Genomic DNA, 20,157 nt, shown 5'->3' with positions numbered 1-20,157 from the left:
AAGAACAAACCAAGCCCAAAATCAGTAGAAGAAGGGAAATAATAAAAATCAGAGCAGAAATAAATGAAATAGAGACCAAAAAAACAATAGAAAAAATTAATAAAACCAAGAGCTGGTTCTTTGAAAAGATCAACAAAATTAACAAACCTTTAGCTAGACTCACCAAGAAAAAAAGAGAGAAGGCACAAATAAGTAAAATCAGAAATGAAAGAGGAGAGGTTACAACAGACACCTCAGAAATACAAAAGATTATAAGAGAATACTATGAAAAGCTATATGCCAACAAATGGAAGAAATGGATAAATTCTTAGAATCATACAACCTTCCAAAACTGGATCAAGAAGAAGTAGAGAATTTGAATAGACCAATCACCAGTAAGGAGATCGAAACAGTAATCACAAACCTCCCCAAAAATAAAAGTCCAGGACCAGACGGCTTCCCTGGTGAATTCTACCAAACATTCAGAGAAGACTTAATACCTATCCTTCTCAAACTCTTCCAAAAAATTGAGGAGGGGGGGAAGCTCCCTAACTCATTCTACGAAGCTGACATTACCCTGATACCAAAACCAGACAAGGACAACACAAAAAAAGAAAATTACAGGCCAATTTCACTGATGAACATCGATGCAAAACTCCTCAACAAAATACTAGCAAATCGCATACAACAATACGTCAAGAAGATTATACACCATGATCAAGTGGGATTTATTCCAGGGATGCAGGGATGGTTTAACATTCGCAAATCAATCAACGTAATACACCACATTAATAAAATGAAGAACAAAAATCACATGATCATCTCAATAGATGCAGAGAAAGCATTTGACAAGATACAGCATCCATTTATGATAAAAACTCTGAATAAAATGGGTATAGAAGGAAAGTACCTCAACATAATAAAGACCATATATGAGAAACCCACAGCTAATATCATCCTCAATGGTGAAAAACTGAACAGTATCCCTCTAAGAACAGGAACCAGACAAGGATGCCCACTGTCACCACTCCTATTTAACATAGTATTGGAAGTCCTAGCCAGAGCAATCAGGCAAGAGAAAGAAATAAAAGGGATCCAAATTGGAAAGGAAGAAGTGAAACTGTCACTATTTGCAAATGACATGATTTTATATATAGAAAACCCTAAAGAATCCACCAGAAAACTTTTAGAAGTAATAAACGAATATGGTAAAGTTGCAGGATACAAAATCAACATACAAAAATCAGTTGCATTTCTGCACACTAACAACGAAGTAGCAGAAAGAGAAATTAAGAATACCATCCCATTTACAATTGCAACAAAAAGAATAAAATACCTAGGAATAAACTTAACCAAAGAGGTGAAAGAGCTGTACACCGAAAACTATAAAACATTTCTGAAAGAAATTGAAGAAGACACAAAGAAATGGAAAGATATTCCGTGCTCTTGGATTGGAAGAATTAACATAGTTAAGATGTCCATACTTCCTAAAGCCATCTATAGATTCAATGCAATCCCTATCAAAGTTCCAACAACATTTTTCACAGAAATAGAACAAAGAATCCTAAAATTTATATGGAACAACAAAAGACCCCGAATAGCTAAAGGAATCCTGAGAAAAAAGAACAAAGCTGGAGGTATCACACTCCCTGATTTCAAAATATACTACAAAGCTATAGTAACCAAAACAGCATGGTACTGGCACAAAAACAGACACACAGATCAATGGAATAGAATCGAAAGCCCAGAAATAAACCCACACGTCTATGGACAGCTAATCTTTGACAAAAAAGCCAAGAACATACAATGGGGAAAAGAAAGTCTCTTCAACAAATGGTGTTGGGAAAACTGGATAGCCACACGCAAAAAAATGAAAGTAGACCCTTACCTTACACCACACACAAAAATTAACTCCAAACGGATTAAAGACTTGAATGTAAGACCTGAAACTATGAAACTTCTAGAAGAAAACATAGGCAGTACGCTCTTCGACATCGGTCTTAGCAACATCTTTTCAAACACCACGTCTGACCGGGCAAGAGAAACAATAGAAAAAATAAACAAATGGGACTACATCAAACTAAAAAGCTTCTGCACAGCAAAGGAAACCATCAACAAAACGAAAAGACAACCTAACAATTGGGAGAAGATATTTGCAAACCATACATCTGATAAGGGCTTAATCTCCAAAATATATAAAGAACTCATGCATCTCAACAACAAAACAACTAACAACCCAATTAAAAAATGGGCAAAAGACCTGAACAGACATTTCTCCAAAGAAGATATACAGATGGCCAACAGACACATGAAAAGATGTTCAAAATCACTAACTATCAGGGAAATGCAAATCAAAACTACAATGAGATATCACCTCACGCCCGTCAGAATGGCTATAACTAACAAGACAGGAAACAACATATGTTGGAGAGGATGTGGAGAGAAGGGAACTCTCACACACTGCTGGTGGGAGTGCAAACTGGTCCAGCCACTATGGAAAACAGTATGGAGATTCCTCAAAAAATCAAGGATAGAACTACCATATGATCCAGCTATTCCACTGTTGGGTATTTATCCAAAGAACTTGAAAACACCAATTTGCAAAGGTACATGCACCCCTGTGTTCACTGCAGCGTTATTCACAATAGCCAAGATTTGGAAGCAACCTAAGTGCCCATCAAGGGACGAATGGATAAAGAAGCTGTGGTATATATACACAATGGAATACTACTCAGCCATAAGAAACGATGAAATCCAGCCATTTGTGACAACATGGATGGACATTGAGGGTATAATGCAAAGTGAAATAAGTCAGAGGGAGAAGGTCAAATACCGTATGATTTCCTTCATTAAGTAGTAGATAATAACAACAGTAAACAAACACATAGGGACAGAGATTGGATTGGTGGTTACCAGAGGGGAAGGGGGAAGGCAGGAGGGTGAAAGGGATAATTTGGTGCATGTGTGTGATGATGGGTTGTAATTAGTATTTTGGTGGTGAACATGATGTAATCTATGCAGAAATAGAAGGACAATGATGTACACCTGAAACTTTTACAATGTTATAAACCAATGTTACTGCAATAAATAAATAGAGAGATATTCCATGTTCATGGAAAACAAAAAAAAAAAAGGTTTCAGCTAAATGATTTATAGATTTTTTATAAAAGGTTATTAAAATGGCATTATTTTAATCCAGCTTTATAACACACTTAAGTGATAAAAATAATGTATTTAACCACTCTCTACACAATAACAGCATTCCAAATATACACATATTTGTTTTTAAAGAAATAGATCATGAATAAAACCTGATTTTATTCACAGAAATGTACTGAGTTATTAATGTGTACTAAAAACACAAAATTAGAAAGCAAAACTTTTATATTTGATACTCTTCCAAATACTTTTATTTACTTCTCTTACTCAATCATTATATTTTTAACAAGTATTTTCCTAAATTTATTTCAATGAAAATGAAATTATTAAATATAACAGCTTTAGAGACACCAAATATCAAAAAAAAAACTATCTTTAAAAATCTCTCAACTTCAGTAAACAACATCAAGCTGTTTGCCACATGCCTGTCCACTTGGGGGCTAATGCTGAAAAAAAGACATCACAAATTGAAGTACAGAGAGAAAACTCCAGTGTATATGTCTTAATTTTGCTTTTCTTTTAGTTTTCAAACGTCTCATCAGACCCTCTCTCTAAAAGAAGAAATACTGTCTAGTCTGAGAAGAGACATCACAGCGCCTTCCATCCCAGTGTCTAAAAACCCCCGTCTTTCCAATCCCTTCGCCTTCCACATCCAATAAAATCCTCATTCCTAAATTCTGCTTTTAAAATGTCTCTCAAATTTAACCCTTCTCCATTTCCTAAGCCTCATGTTCTTATCTTCCTCTTAATCAGTATCCTAGTGTCCAGGATTTCCACTCAAAAATCCACCTGTACACTGGTTATCCTTCTAAAACAAATTAATCACCAATTCTAAAAGACCCTGCACTCACTTCTACCCACTGCTAATCCTCTCTCAGCTGTGCTAACACTGTGCATACCTTACTGTAAACCTCTACTGTACTTACACTACTCTGTGATTATCTATTTTCGCTTGTCTCTCCCACGTAGGCTGAAGTAGGAACAGAGTCTTATGCCTCTCTGCATCTTCAAAACTTAGTAAGTGCCTGGCTCGAAAAATGATTGTCAAATGCACTGCATGAATGACCTTTTATGATTTGCTATGGAAGAAGGGTTAAAAATCTCAAAGCATCTGAAGCCAAGAGAAGCATAATTTCATTAATGGTTAAAAGAACACAGTTAAATATTGTTAGCCTTGAGTGCCTAAGAAAAACTCTAAATGATTTTGCAGATCCATGGTTAGAGTCTCTTTTGGTACCACCTGCAGAAGATACCTGTCTTAAACGATACATAATCCTAAACTGGAAGTTTTTACCCCAATCACTAAAGCTAAAAAAAGTCTCCTAGTCACAAACATCAATACTAATCCTAATACAGATACTACTATGGTCATCTTTTAAAAAACTACTTAGTACATTCTTTTGAATGTGTATTTCTTCCATCATTTCTCTCCTACAAATATTACAATATAGAAAGTATAAAATAGAGCAAAAAGGGCTCTTAAATAGCATCTAGTCTAATCAAATCTCTTCAAAGATGAGGAAACTGAGGCAACAAAGCAATTAAAATGACTTTCCTTTAATAAGTTGAATGTTTTAAGTCAATATTTGAACCTAGCTCTCTTCACTCTTATCCTAGCACATTTTCCTTATATCTGGGTAAAGTTCTGAAAACAAAGCTCTGTAGTTAGTGTGTAGTTTTAGGATTCCTTTCACGGATGATAAGAAGCCAAGTCAAATCCACTTATCTTACTTCACAGAAGTATTTTAAATGCTAGAAAACATTCTGCCCAAACTCTCAGAATGTTATAAAACAGAAATGCTGCAGGGTAGGCAGGTGCTCAACAAATATTTGTGGAATGGATTCAGCATAAAAACAACAATACTTTCTTATATTTAGACAGATATATTCTCAAGTTTTAACCTCAACAGATACCTCTTTTGTCCCATCACCCTATATTCTTCTTTAATGAAAAAACTCAAAAGCATAGCTAAACCAAGCATGTACTAGAAAACATAGCTGAGTCCTCTTTGTATTTATGAATTAGTGAAATCAAGGCCTTAAAAAAAACACTTATCTTTAAAGAATAATATCAGGAGGCAGTATTTCAGTAAAAATTCATAAAACAGTATCAATATTTACTACTCTTTTTCAGGATTATGATAGGTAATCATTATGGCAGCATTATAGAAAGTGTTTATTTAAAGTCTAAATGTAGATTCATAAGGTTCCGAATACTGATATTTTTATTTTTTAATCAGGATTCAACAAATACTCTCAAACACAGTCCTAACAAGTTCTGTAACCATTAATCATGTGGCTATTGCAATTATTATATATTAAAATAAATTTTAGTCTTAATTCTTCATAATCCTTGTAACAAATTAAAGTAAGTAAAAATCTTTAATATAATTCAAAAAAGTATAAATTTCATTAAACAGATAACAAATTTAGTCAGTAAATACTATATAGATTATATAGTATTTATAATACTGAATATAGCATTCTTATATCCTTACCTCTGCATGAAAATCCCATTCATTTGAGATATAACAGAATCCATTTCCCGGGAATGAAATTTTAGGTCATCACTAATTCTTTATTCTGCTTTTCCCTACAAAAATTGTCACTAAAACTTCCAAAATTTTTTCTAAAAAAATTCCTGTATTTTCCCTTTCTGCATTCTTGTTATCAGATCCTCAACTTGGTCAATGGTTCCCAAACTTGACTCCATACTGGAATCACCTGGGGACCTTTAACACTCCTGACACTTGACCCCACCTCACACACTGCAATTTAACTGGAATGGGGTATGGCCTGGGTACCAATAACTCTAAAGTGCAGCAAAGTTTGAGCACCACTGACCTTGACTCCGAACCATTTAAGCTAAGATTTTTGAAATCTTTCTCAAAGTTTCCTTTCCTATAGCAAGTTCTGAAAATGATCCTAATTTTTTTAGTTTTCCATACTATTTACTCCACCAAAATTCCAAATTTCCAGTATGTGGATTATTATTTGACTCACATCTCCTCTTAAAATGGGATACAGTGTCATCTTGTCTATAAAATGCAGAAAGTGTACCACATTATTTCTAAGCTTTCTTCTCACTCAGAATTTATATAGTTCTCAAAAAAAAAAAAAAATCAACAATCCTTTCTGGATTATCAAGCACACCCAATGCCCCTCTTCAGTTCTCCTTCACTACCCTCCTTTTTCTAGTGAGTTGAACCATATGAAATTTGCCAATATTAGACCATTTTTAGCCTAAACAAACAGCCATTTCATATGATTCACCCTAATATTTTCCTACTTACTCTTTATACTAGAACCTTCTAATGTAACACAGCCCAAGCTAAACTATTTCTTTCTTTTTTTTTTTTTTGTGAGGAAGATCAGCCCTGAGCTAACATCTGTGCTAATCCTCCTCTTTTTGCTGAGGAAGACCAGCTCTGAGCTAACATCTATTGCCAATCCTCCTCCTCTTTTTCTCCCCAAAGCCCCAGTAGATAGTTGTATGTCATAGCTGCACATCCTTCTAGTTGCTGTATGTGGGACTCGGCCTCAGCATGGCCAGAGAAGCGGTGTGTCGGTGCACGCCTGGGCTCCAAACCTGGGCCGCCAGTAACTGAGCGTGCGCACTTAACCGCTAAGCCATGGGGCCGGGCCCCATAAACTATTTCTTTCTTGAAAACCCCACTGGAACCTCAATTCCTTGTTACAATTTAGAAAGACATTACAACAAGAAAAGGAAAAAGAAATGGGTCCATTCCTGAAGACCAAGAGCGCCTTTTTTTATGTTCTACCAATACCTGAGTGAGGTAAAGCTAATAAACGAAATTAATGTTTAAAAGTTTCTCTATATAAGTATTTACACTATTTAAATAGCACAGATTGGGTTTTTTTTATTTTTATTATTTTTATTTTATTTATTTTTTTTTTTTGAGGAAGATCAGCCCTGAGCTAACATCCATGCTAATCCTCCTCTTTTTGCTGAGGGAGACCGGCTCTGAGCTAACATCCATTGCCAATCCTCCTTTTTTTTCCCCAAAGCCCCACTAGATAGTTGTATGTCATAGTTGCACATCCTTCTAGTTGCTGTATGTGGGACGCGGCCTCAGCATGGCCGGAGAAGCCGTGCGTCGGTGCATGCCTAGGATCCGAACCCGGGCTGCCAGTAGCGGAGCGCGCGCACTTAACCGCTAAGCCACGGGGCCAGCCTTGGGTTTTTTTAATTTGTTTTTTACTTCTTACACTAGAATATCAGGGGAACCCAGACTAAGATAGTGTTCTATTTTTTTTATTGAGGTATAAGTGACATACAACATTAGTTCCCAGTGTACAACATAATGATCAATATTTGTAAATATTGCAAATGATCACCACAGTAAGTCTAGTTAACATTTGTCACCATACATAGTTACAGAATTTTTTTTGTCATGAGAATTTTTAAAATCTACTCTGTTAGCAACTTTCAAATACGCAATAGAGTATTATTAACTATAGTCGCCATGCTGTACCTCACATCCCCATGACTTATTTATTTTATAACTGGAAGTTTGTACCTTTTGACTCTCTTCACCCATTTCCCATTTCACCCTCCCCCACCTCCCTGCCTCTGCAACCACCAAACTGTTCTCTCTATCTATGAGCTTCGGGTATGTTTTTGGTTGGGGGGGTTGGCGGGTGTGGTTTAGATTCCACCTGTAAGTGAGGTCATACAGTATTTGTCTTTCTCTGACTTATTTCCCTTAGCATAATGCCCTAAAGGTCCATCCATTTTGTCACAAATGGCAAGATTTCATTCTTTTTTATGGCTGAATAATATTCCATATGTATACCACATTTTTTTAATCCATTCATTCATCAATGGATACTTAGGTTGTTTCCATTCTTGGATGTTATAAACAATGCTGCAATGAACATGGTGATGCATATATCTTTTCAAGTTAATATTTTCATTTTCTTTGGATAAATACCCAGAAGTGGAATTGCTGGATCATATGGTAGTTCTATTTTTAATCTTTTGAAGAACCTCTATACTGTTTTCCATTGTGGCTACATTGATTTACAATCCCACCAACAGTGCACAAGGGTTCCCTTTTCTCCACATTGTCACCAACACTTGTTATTTTTTGTCTTTTTGATAATAGCCATTCTGACAAGCATAAACTGTTATTAAGTTCAAAAAATATCGACCTGCTCCAGACTACTGGGCAGCTTGCTTTTTAAACCTAGTAATATACTGTGTTTTCTACGCAACACATTTTACTACGTTTAAAACCCAAGCTTCAGAATAATTTATAGAGTATAATACCATTTTTGTAAAAGTAAAAAAGGAGGGAGGAACCTACACGGACTAGCTCATGTGAAATAACGCCCAGCTTCACAGAGTTTATTGTATCACCCTACTTCCTTCATAGTATTTGTCATAATTTGCAATCACCTTGTTTACTTTCTGTCTTCCCTCTCCTTGAACCTAAGTAAGCTCTCTGACAATAGAGTTTTGTCTTTTGGAAGATCTTGGTCTTTTCCACTGCTGTATTGCCAGACCCTAGAGAATGCTAGCACATAGCAGATGCTCAATAAATTTGTTGAATATCCATAGGGAAAAGACCAGAAGGCAATGTTAACCCTGACTATGTTAGTGATTTTTGCGATATTTTTTTTTAGGTACCTTTTTCTGTTTACCATGTATTCTGTTCAGAGTATATATTACTTTTTTATTAAAGGAAAAGGTTATTTTTAAATGATCATTTCAAATTAATATTTTATATTTTGTTGAAATGCTTTTAATAATTTGAAAAACTAAAGATCGTTTTTTGAAACCATCAAAGCTCAGGTCATCAAGAACTAGCTGCAACATTAATTTTAAAGCAATTGTATATAAATAAATCATGTAAAAATATATATCATCACTAATTACCAGGGAAATGCAAATCAAAACCACAATGAGGTATCACCTCACATCTGTCAGAATGGCTAGAAATAGACCAGAAATAACAAGTGTTGGTGAGGATGTGGAGAAAAGGGAACCCTTGTGCACTGTTGGTTGGAATGTAAATCGGTGCAGCCACCATGGAAAACAGTATGGAGGTTCCTCAAAAATTTAAAAACAGAACTACCATATGATCCAGCAATCCTACTTCAGGGTATATATCCAAAGGAAATGAAAACAGGATCTCCAAGAGATATCTGCACCCCCATGTTCACTGCAGCATTATTCACAATAGCCAAGATATGGAAACAACCTAAATGTCAGTGAACAGATGAATGCATAAGGGAGATGTAGTATATATGTATATATACAATGGAATATTATTCAGCCATAAGAAGGAAATCCTGCCATTTGTGACAACATGGATGGACAGTGAGGGCATTATGCTAAGTGAGATAAGTCAGACAGAGAAAGACAAATACTGTATGATCTCACTTGTACATAAAATCTAAAAGCGCCACGCTCATAGAAACAGAGCCTTTATAAAAGGGTAGTTGCCAGGGGCTAGAGGAAATGAGGATATTTGTCAGAGTACACACTTCCAGTTATAAGATGAATAAGTTCTGGGGATCTAATAAAAAAATTTAAAAATAGAAAAAATATATGTATGACCTAACTATAAAGGAACATCTAAGTTGTGAAACATATGCTCAGCATTAAAGTTATACCAAGCCATGCTGTGTAGGGAATTTCTTAACATGAGTCTTCTTGTACTGCCTGCGAACTTCATCCATATCAAACTTGGTCTACTGACTGGAACTTTGCCACTCTCTGGACCTAGCAACTCTTAAATTCTCAAAACCACCCAGAGTAGAAGGCAGCAGTTCTGCTCACACTGCAGCACCTGTGATGTTTCAAGACAACGCACAGAGAGAATAGGCACAAGACGCTTATAAGGCTTTCTAAGTGTAAGGCTAAATTTAAGCTGACAGCGTAGACACTAATTAGCGTAGACACTAATTTCACTATTAACTATTTTACAATTTAACTAACTTAGCTTCTTAGTGTGTGTCAATCAGACCAAGGCCCCAGACTTAATCATCACCTGAACTATTTACATTTGCTGACCTTGTGATCCAAGACTGGCCTCTCTACCCAGAGCCAGTCATCTCAAAAGTACACACCGCTGGTCACTGTTGGGCTAAGGTGGGGAGTCAGTAAGAAGACTGTGTAATGAGACCATTATAAATTCACTACCTACCAGTACTGGAAAAACATCACGGCTCACAGTTTAAAGACAACAGAAAGTTCTTATGCAATACATTCATGTATTTTTTAAAGAGGCTCACTTATCAATTTTACATTGGTTCCAAAACATCTAATGAAATCTAATTCAAGGCATGTTCATAATGCATGATAATCTTTTCTCCTTAAGTCAAAGAAAAAAAGAGAATTATTTGTCAATTAGGATTTATGGTTATCTCTTAGTTCTCAGTTTTATCACATTCAATAATCTTTTATAACATTATATAAAACTATTCAAAATGCTTCTTTAAGGTTTTTGTCTAAGCAATTTCATGTAAAAGAGTTGGTTAGAATTTTATCATATTTGGAGAATATGTTTGGGTCTGATCTAAAATAAAGGCTAAGCAGTAAATACAAAGTTCACTTTAAGGCACCTCATAGAAGTGAGACATCATCCTCCTAAGCAGCTGACACTGAGGTGTGACGAGAGGCCTCATAATTGCTGATCAAGAGAAACAAGCCCTATGTATTAAGATGCCAGACACAGAAAACAAACAGTAGTTTCAAATATGATCCTCAAATTGAAAATCACAAGAGCAGACCTTCAGAAGAACAGGCTTTGATCTGTGATGGAGCTGCTATTTACAGACACAGCTCTAAGTGGCAACACTCCAGAGTGAGAAACAGCAGGGATTTATTTATTTAACAATGGTTAATAATTCTCCTGAGGTGAAGCCAGCTAGCTATCAAATAACACCTATTAAATTTGTAAACGGAGAAGTTCACATGAATATCAGAGGATTAAAATCTAAGATATCTACAATTTGGTATAAGTTATGTTTTAGCTACTTATTCAAAAATCTCTGCTTCATAACAAAAACATAATTAACTGTGATTTTTGGCTCAGAGCGTTACAACATAAAAAGTAAATTATTTCATTTTATTTCTCCAAATTACAGCAGATAAATCAATAAGTTTCTCATATATATATAACTGCTTTCAGGCTAAGAATTTAATATAATAATAAACTCTAAACTTATCAATTTTGCATTTTCTGTTACACTATAATGAATCATACGTATCCCAATGAATAATGAAAGCAAAAACAAGCCCCAAGCCTACTGTGCTATAAAAATTTACCTAGCTCATCATAACAACCATCTGCCTATGGGAAGGCAAAGCTTCTGTGAATCAATTATTATCCAAAGGCAATAATCTTTTCTTAAAGAAGTGAAAAGTCATGCTCACGCATGTAGATCAATACCTTTCCAGGGACCCGGAGACTCTCGATGGCACCGAGATCACTGAGGCTCTCCGGAGGGCTTTTAAGACCCTTAAAAAAAAAACAAGATAAAAGAATTTTAATTGTGCTGCAGAACCATAAAATGATAGAACATACCTATTAGAATAGAAATCACCATTTTAAAAAATATAAATTATCCTGCTTTAAAACATATAGAACATATGTTCTAAAAACAATTGTCAATACATATAGTACTATTATTATATCAAGTAAAGATGTACTTTTGGTGGTTTAAAATAAAAGTATTATATGGCACCTTCATAACTAACGTTTGAAGCCTAACTTAACCTTATGATTCAAAAACAAACAAAAGAAAAGAAACTTGGATGACAAACGGCATTCTATAAAAGCACTTATCTATTAATCATTACCAAATTCACCTGGTAAAAAGGTCCAAGTATTATGATTCACAGAGACAATACACCAACCAAAGGAGCTAATCAAAGATTTTTAAATAATGCTAATTGCTTAATTAATACATAAGTAATCCCTTGATTTTACCTGATGATTTCTCACCAATGCACCGAATTTATACTGCATACTTGAGACTTAAACCTCATGTCTCACCGCTTTCTACCTGTACTTTAGCTCTTTGGTACCCAGGACTTTCTATATTCACATCAACTGAGGGATTCTGAAAGTCTCATTTGCACCAGGGAAAGTTATCAAGCCAGAAAGAAGTTAGCAATTTAAATTTTCTTTCAAGGCCTCTTTTTAAAAATAGGCTATTCAAAGCAGACACCTAAAATCCCTGTAATATTAGTCTGTAAGCTAAATTAGCTGGTACATGAATCTGAGGAGAGATTTTTGCTACAGTCAAGTTTTCATCGTTTAGGTGCCCTATATTGGCCCTGCAATATCCTTAGTAACCAAAATATATGGTACATTTAGGTTGATTATTTGAGACTTAGAGCAGAACCTGCATATTTTTAAATTATGGAGGTGTGTATTTTATCTTCCCTATTCTAAAATGCCACCAGTCATATCTACAATGTTTTATGACAAGGTTCTCTGCCTCACCCCCAAATCTTCCATTACTCCCAGAATACCCCACCCAGCCTTCTCTCTCTTACACACCCACATAGCCACCCTCTAAAGAAACCAAAACCCTACCTTAAGAATTAACTCCTCTATGAAGTCTTCCTAAATCCCTATGCTTCAAAGAACACACTATTTTTCAGTATTGTCCCTGGATCATCTCCATCAACATCACTCGGGGAGTTTTTAAACATGAGATTCCTGGGTCCCACTACAGATCTAATGAATAGGTATTTCTGGATTAGGACCAGGAATTGCATTTTAACAAGCAACGCTGGTGATTCATATAATCACTAATGTTTTAGAAACCCAGATAGACATTTTCCAACATAATACCTCTACCAAAGTAATGAAGTTTTAAATACTAAATATATCTCTTTTTCGCTCCCAGACCAAAGTCCCAAGAGAAGGGAGAGACCAAATCTTATTTGCCTCTATAGCCCATTGGCTAGCAAAGTTCCAGGAACAGAGTAAACACCAAAGAAATGAATAAATTATCCAGTAGAAAAGTTTGGTCAAGCTCCAATCTCCAGCTAATTAGAAGATTGTTCCCATGGGAACATACAATTGACTTTAAAATGAAGTTTCCAGGGAAGTTTGCTGGAATAAAAAAAGCATAGGTACTGAGTTTTACTGTCTTATAATGAGTGAGGAAATAAACGTATGTAACTACTCTTGTGCCCTTGTTCTTCCTTGTCCCAATTTCTCACCAATAGTCACCATGAGGGCAAAGCATCAAGTGGTAAAGAAGGCAAGGCTGAGTTACAGAACTAACCTTCTATATACATTATACACACCGTACATTCATACATACACACATATGTGAGAGTAAATCATCGTAATTTGATTCAAAATCATGACCACCTCTAAAATACCCTGTAAAAAATGCAATTGCCATGCCTTTTAAACAAACACTTTAAAAAGTATAGATTTGTTTAACCAACCTAACAGAAATCCTTGGAGGAATATATCACATGTAATTTTTCTCTTTCCCCAGAGCTACTCAGTAAAGAAACCAATGGCTGAAACGTAAACAGTGATATATACCAACATCTAGAAAAAGACATAACCTCCAAATTAGTCACTGAACACAATAATTTGCTACTGATACATGGCAACTTTCCATGAAATGTACAAAATAAAAGTAATAACAATTGGAAACCCTATATACATATTAGGAAGCAGGGGAATGCAGTGATTCAAGGAATGGGCTCTGTGGCCTTGAACAACTTGCTTAACCTGCCTATCATTATATTCCAATGATGATGACAGTCATTAGATGGTGACAACTCAGAGGCTGCTATAAGGAGGAAAGGAGATAATGTTATGTGAAGGCCAAAAACAGTGTCTGGTACATGGCAAGCATTCTTTAAGTGTTAACCATTATTCTGAATATTATTGTGATCACAGAGAAATGCTTTTCTTTTCTCTTATCAAAACAGAAATGAAGAATTACATAAATGTCTCAAAGCACAACATCTGACACTCACCTGTATTTTAGGATTATAGATCTTGAACCTTTTAATTAGCAATTTCATAAATTTTTACTAACAGAAATTAAGTCATCATTTTTACTTTATCTTTACCTCTCTAAAGCAGGAAATCATGGTTATAACTATAGTACTCCGCCTTGATGAAACTGAAACTTTCACTGTAATCACTAAGCATTATTTCCTTTTCTTCTGTATTTGGTTTTGTTTTAATAATTCCCCCAGTTTAAATTTATACAAAATTCAGCATAAATAACACCTGCCACTGCACTTTATTTCTTTGTCCAAATCAGATTAACACTACAGACTACTTCTCTTATGTCTACATGAACCCTCAGTTTCCAGTTATGACACCAGCAACTTACGTCCCAATGGTCAAAAGGAGCACGTGAGATGACCGTGTTTCCTTCTCTTTTCAGCAAAACTCCACAGAGTGTTTATACTCAATCCTCAATTTCCCTCAAACCCACCCTAATCAGCCTTTCCTCCCCGCCACTTCACAAAAAGTGCTGTTGTTGGGTCACCGATGACCTCCATGCTGCTCAGTCCAAAGGCTCATTCTCAGGACCAGCCCAGTGGTGTAGCGGTTTAGTGCGCGCGCTCCGCTTTGGCGGCCCGGGGTTGGCAGGTTGGGACCCTGGGCGCGCACGGACACACTGCTTGTCAAGCCATGCTGTGGCGGTGTCCCATATAAAGTAGAGGAAGATGGGCATGCGTGTTAGCCCAGGGCCAATCTTTCTCAGCAAAAAGAGGAGGATTGGCAACGGATGTTAGCTCAGGGCTGATCTTCCTCACAAAAAAAAAGGCACATTCTCATTCTCACCTTACATGGCCCATCTGCAGCATTTAACATAGCTGATCACGCCCTCTTTTAAATTCTGTACTTGGCTTCCAGTACCCACTCTACTTGGTTGTTCTCTTTATCCAACATTCACCTAACAAATATTTATTGAGCAGCTGTTATGGGACAGGTGCTCTTCAAGATGCTGTAGACTTCTTACCTCACTGGCTGCTCCTTCTCAATCTGCCTAACTAGATCCACGGCTTCTCTCTGACCTTTTAACACTGAACTCTCAAGAGCTCCAACTTTGGACTCTCACATCTCACTCACTTCACTGGTGAGCTTAGCCAGTTTATATACCTCTTATATGCTGGTAACTCCCAAATTTTTATCTATACCCCAGATTTCTCCTCAGAAATTCAGAGTCTTTTAGCCAACTGACTACTTTATCTCTCCATTTAAATATCTGAGAGGCTTTCAAATTAACAAGTCTAAAAACATTCTCCCTTCCTTCAATCTGTTCCTCCCTCAGTCTTACCCACCTCGGTAAACGGCAATTCCATTCTTCCAATTGCTGAGGCCAAACCATTTGGAGTCAACTTTGATGCTTCTCTTTCTCTCACAGCCCAAATCCAATATGTCAAGAAATCCTGTCAACTCTACGTTTACAATATATCCACAATCCCACTTCTTCTCAACACTTCCAAAGCCAGCACCCTGGTTAAGGCCCACACCCTCTCTCACTTGGATTGCCGCAATAGCATCCTTATTAGTCTACATGGTTTTGCTTTTTCCCTCTTCAATCTATTCTTAAAACAGAGGCCAGAAAGATCTTTCTGAAGTATATGTCAAATTACATCTCTCCTCTGCTTGCTATTTCAATCAAAATAGAAGCATGGCCTTGCGACGAGTGAGGAGAAAAGCAGCAGGAGACGAGGTCAGGATGGAGTTGTGCGTGACCCGGCTTCCTGACCTCATCTCCTACACTCTTCTCCTCACACACTTCACTCCACCCACACTGGCCTCTTGCTATTCCTTAAACATGCTCCTGCCTCAGGCACCTCTGCATTTGCTTTTCCTTCCACCTAGAATGCTCCTTCCCACATATCCACATGGTTCACTCCCTCATCTCCTTCCGGTTTTTACTCAAATGATATACCTTCTCAGTGAGGCCTTCCACAGCCACCCTATCTAAAATCATGAACGACTCCAAATTCCCAATGACTCCCAGTACTCCCTATCCTGTTTTCCTCCAAATCATTTCTCACCATGTCTGCCTGAGCACTTGTCTGTTTTGTTCCCTGCTGCATCCTCCAAACTTAGAATGGCGCCTGGCACATAGCGCTCAATAAACATGTGTTGAATGAAGTGAAAGAACAGAGATCAGTATAATGGAGAAAGCAAAACAACCGATCTCAACTGAATAAAGATAGCTAACAAAGCCCACTCTCCCCCTCTACTCCAAACCAAGATCCTGGGAGAGCTGAACTGCCAAAAACCCTTAATTTCATATCTCATATTATTACATTTTCTGTAGCCTCACAAAGAAACATCTTTGTGTATATTTATTTGTAATACTACTACATTTAACCCAATAATAAAGAGCGCTAAATAAAATCCCCAATGTAACTCTAGGTAGCACCCTACTTTCATACTTCATAGATTCATGAACTGTGTATTAACGATGATCAAATACGTGGAAGCCAAGCCTTAAACATATGTAATTAGGATGACTTTAAAAATTTGTGTAAAACTCCTAATTTTACCTCACTTTTTACATAGTATAGTTCTAACTTTTTATACGCATTCTTTAGTTGTTTTTTTTTTCCATCCAATAAGCACAGATTTCACCCACTCAAGTCCAATAAGCAACTTGACTGAGGCTAAAGAGTTATGATTTTCAGCACAACTTCACCACATTCAGGAGACGTAAATTTATTATCACTGATATCTGGACTTTTGTCTTTTTCTGTCCCACTTATTATTACAAAATATGGTTAAAAAACAATAAGCCAACCAAAGTTGCTGTGTAATGATGACAATGTTGACTACACTGAACTGCATGGTAAGCAACATGAAAGAGCACAAACTGATGCACAATCCAAATTCAGCATTCCAAAGGCAGTTTAAGAGTATTAGTGGTATAACGTACAAAAGTGTATCTTGTTTTAAAAATCAGATATCATAGTCAGCCCAAAATCATCTATTGTTTGAATTACTGCAACAGGCTGCTTTCAGTTTTCCTGCTTTCCTACCATCAATGCAGCCACTGAGATGATCTCTATGATCAAGCACTTCTTTGATAAGGCCCAGGAACTTCATTAGCTCTTTTATTTACCTCTTTACCTCCACTGTATCATATAAATATCACCACCAGCCTAACTCCATAAGGTACATGTTATTATTCTTATTTTAAAGATGAGGAAACAGATGCTCAAAAAAGTTAGGTGACTTGCTCAAGGTCACACAGTTAACTACAGGATGGAGCAGGACCCAAACTCCTTCTCAAATAAGAAATAATATGAAGCATAACACTAGTACTCAACAAATGTGAGGGATTGCCAAAGGTTACTACCCCCTTACTTAAATCTTTTCTTATTCACATAACTTTTTAATTCTATGTTCATGACATTAACAATATTATTTGACAGGAGTAAAATAATCATGTAGGACTCATGTATTGTTCACCAGAAACCTCAAATTTGTAACCTGTTCAGATAGCTCCCAAATTCTAAATTCTCAAATAAGAATTTAATTTGGAATTTCTATTTTTTTAATCAACAACAAAAAAACTCATAAATGAACTTTTCATTAAATGATTATCCTACACATTCTCCAAAGTTCTCAAAACCACGTTGATTTAAAACTCTAATCTAAATTACCTTCCTCTCATATTAAAATAATAAAGATGGCTAGTTCTAGTGAAATATTAGACTTTAAATAAACAAAGGTATCTAAAACCAAGTCGTGCTCGGTAAGTACATAAAGGGAAATTTCTTTCACTTCTTGCTTGAAGGAAGTTGAGGCATTATTAGGAAGTCCCTAACATTTACAAGACGGCACAGAAAATAGCCAAAGTTTTATTTATGAATCACCATTCTGGGCAAAAATAAAAGACTATTATTTTGCCATGACAATGATTTTAAAAGACAGCATTTCACAAACAATTTTCACATACATTCGCTTAGTGATGACCCTCATAACAGATCTGTGAGAGAAGATGAACAAAAATAATTATTCTTCTCATTTTTACAACCAGAAACAAACTACAAGGTTTGGGAACTTGCCCAAAGTCATATAGCTACAAATTCTGTCTTCAAATTAGCTGTTTTCACTCTTTCCAGGTCATCTCTAGGGCACAGACCTCAACTCCCTACTCAGGCCATCTGCTCAAAGACGACAGACAGCATGGATATGAGGAACCCTGCAAGGCAGCTGGGGCTGTCACTGGAAAGATGGCAAAAGGGGGAGGAGGGGAGACAGAGATTACCTCTGACTCCTTCATTCACCTCCTCCAAACCAACGTTTCTGGGACGCCGCTACCCGCTAGAGCAAGGGTCTGATCCGGGCGGTTCAGGTGAATTTTCCAGGGTGTGTCCCGGCTTCCCCGTGCCACTGGCACCTGCCACCACCTATAACTTAGGTCTCCTCCCACAGCGGCCCAGACAGAACATCACGGCTCTTCTCCCAGCGGAAATGAAGGAGGCCTTTGCTTCAGCTGCCGCTACTTACCTGTCGGGTCATAAGAGATTTGATTTTTTGCATTGTCGAAATCGTGAGGAGGGTTCTCTGCCACAAAGAACTAACAAATCACACAGAACCACCAGACAGCTGGCCCCGACACAGGGAAGCCATAGTGAATGGTCACGTGGACCAGCCGACCCGGGTCATTCTTTCTTGCCCTGGGCATGCTGGGAATTGTAGTCTTCCAGCTGCCTCCGGCACTTGCAATGGAGGAGAGAGAACAGCCAAGGTACTACATTTCCCAGCAAGCAAAATAGGGGGCGCTCCAGTTAAGCCTGCAAAGCTTGTTGCTCTGAGTGACCACGGCGATTGCCGGTCATTGCTCTCGGTAGGTGTGCTTCGGCGAGGCAAAAACCTAACTCATAGGTGACTAGCCATTCAGCGAAAGGAACAAAGACTAAGACAGTATAGAAACCAGACTGGCATGATGCCCCCTAGGAGTGTGACGAAGGAAACCCCACCTGGTCTAGAGGGGCGGGATGGGAGAACGTGAGACTGCCGGGAAGGAGCAGGAACTCAAGGGAAGGCACTCTACGAGAGGTGATCTGAGCACTTGGGACTCCCCTGGTAGCACTGGGCTTGTCTTGAGGAAAGGTGTGGTTCAGGTTGTCCAATAGGCGGCTGGCTAGGGTTAGGGCTGTTCTTCCTCAGTCTTGGCATCCACTGCCAAAAAGCCCTAAAACTCAAGGGTTCAACTCCCACCTATCATTTTATTACCTGCGCTATCTGAGGCAAGTCAAGAAGGAAAATAAAACGTAATAATAAGCACACATGTCACTTTAAAGTCCTCTTTTCAATTTTAGCAGTTTAGTTAAATTGGACAAATTAATAGGGGAGTCGTTTGGGCCTCGATTTAAGAAAGAACTTTCCAATTATGAGAATACCAAAAAAAAAAAAAGCCACCCAGAGCTAACAATTAATAATAGCTATCATTCATTATAAGCTTACTGCATTGTCAAGAACTCTGCTAGTAGGTTTACATGTATTATCTCATTTACCCACACAAACATCCTATGGGGGTACTATTATCTCCATTTTAAAGATGAGGAAACTGAGGTATGGAGAAATTAAGTTAAGAAATGCAATTAAATTAAGAAATCTTGCCTAAGATTACTGCTGATGTGCATACAGAAACTGAAGGACTTATTATCCAGATGTTTAAGTAAAGGTTTTCTGTATAGTGTTGAAGAGCAAGTCCTGAAATGTGGTACCAATGATTCTTTTAAATTTACATTTATTTTTAATTAATATTTATTAGAAAAAAAATAAAATTCAGATCCATGATTCCAAAAATATTTCTTAAGACAACCGAAAAAAAATGTTAGGGCCGGCCCATGGCTTAGTGGTTAAGTGCACGCGCTCCGCTACTGGCGGCCGGGATTTGGATCCTGGGCGCGCACCTACGTACCGCTTCTCCGGCCATGCTGAGGCCGCGTCCCACATACAGCAACTAGAAGGATGTGCAACTATGACATACAACTATCTACTGGGGCTTTGGGGGAAA

General features: G+C 37.2%; 1 protein-coding gene across 2 annotated transcripts in view; it reads right to left on the bottom strand.

Annotated features, from left to right (window-relative positions):
• VPS50 (VPS50 subunit of EARP/GARPII complex) overlaps positions 1 to 18,764 on the bottom strand; it is a 131,193-nt gene extending 112,429 nt beyond the window's left edge. Inside the window, exons 1-2 of one of the 2 annotated variants that reach the window (XM_058525622.1) lie at positions 18,642 to 18,764; positions 11,562 to 11,630 (exon numbers count right to left, since the gene is read on the bottom strand). In XM_058525622.1, coding sequence (XP_058381605.1) covers positions 11,562 to 11,630; positions 18,642 to 18,674 — 102 coding nt within the window. In that variant the 5' untranslated portion in view covers positions 18,675 to 18,764. Of the gene's footprint in view, positions 1 to 11,561; positions 11,633 to 16,040; positions 16,126 to 18,641 lie in introns of those variants that run through there. The other variant, XM_058525629.1, reaches the window with a different exon arrangement.
• Between the last annotated feature and the right edge of the window lie 1,393 nt (positions 18,765 to 20,157).

The sequence above is a fragment of the Diceros bicornis genome, chromosome 3 (genome assembly GCF_020826845.1).
Source record: "Diceros bicornis minor isolate mBicDic1 chromosome 3, mDicBic1.mat.cur, whole genome shotgun sequence".
NCBI lineage: Eukaryota > Metazoa > Chordata > Mammalia > Perissodactyla > Rhinocerotidae > Diceros > Diceros bicornis.
This window is presented reverse-complemented; position numbering and strand designations above follow the sequence as displayed.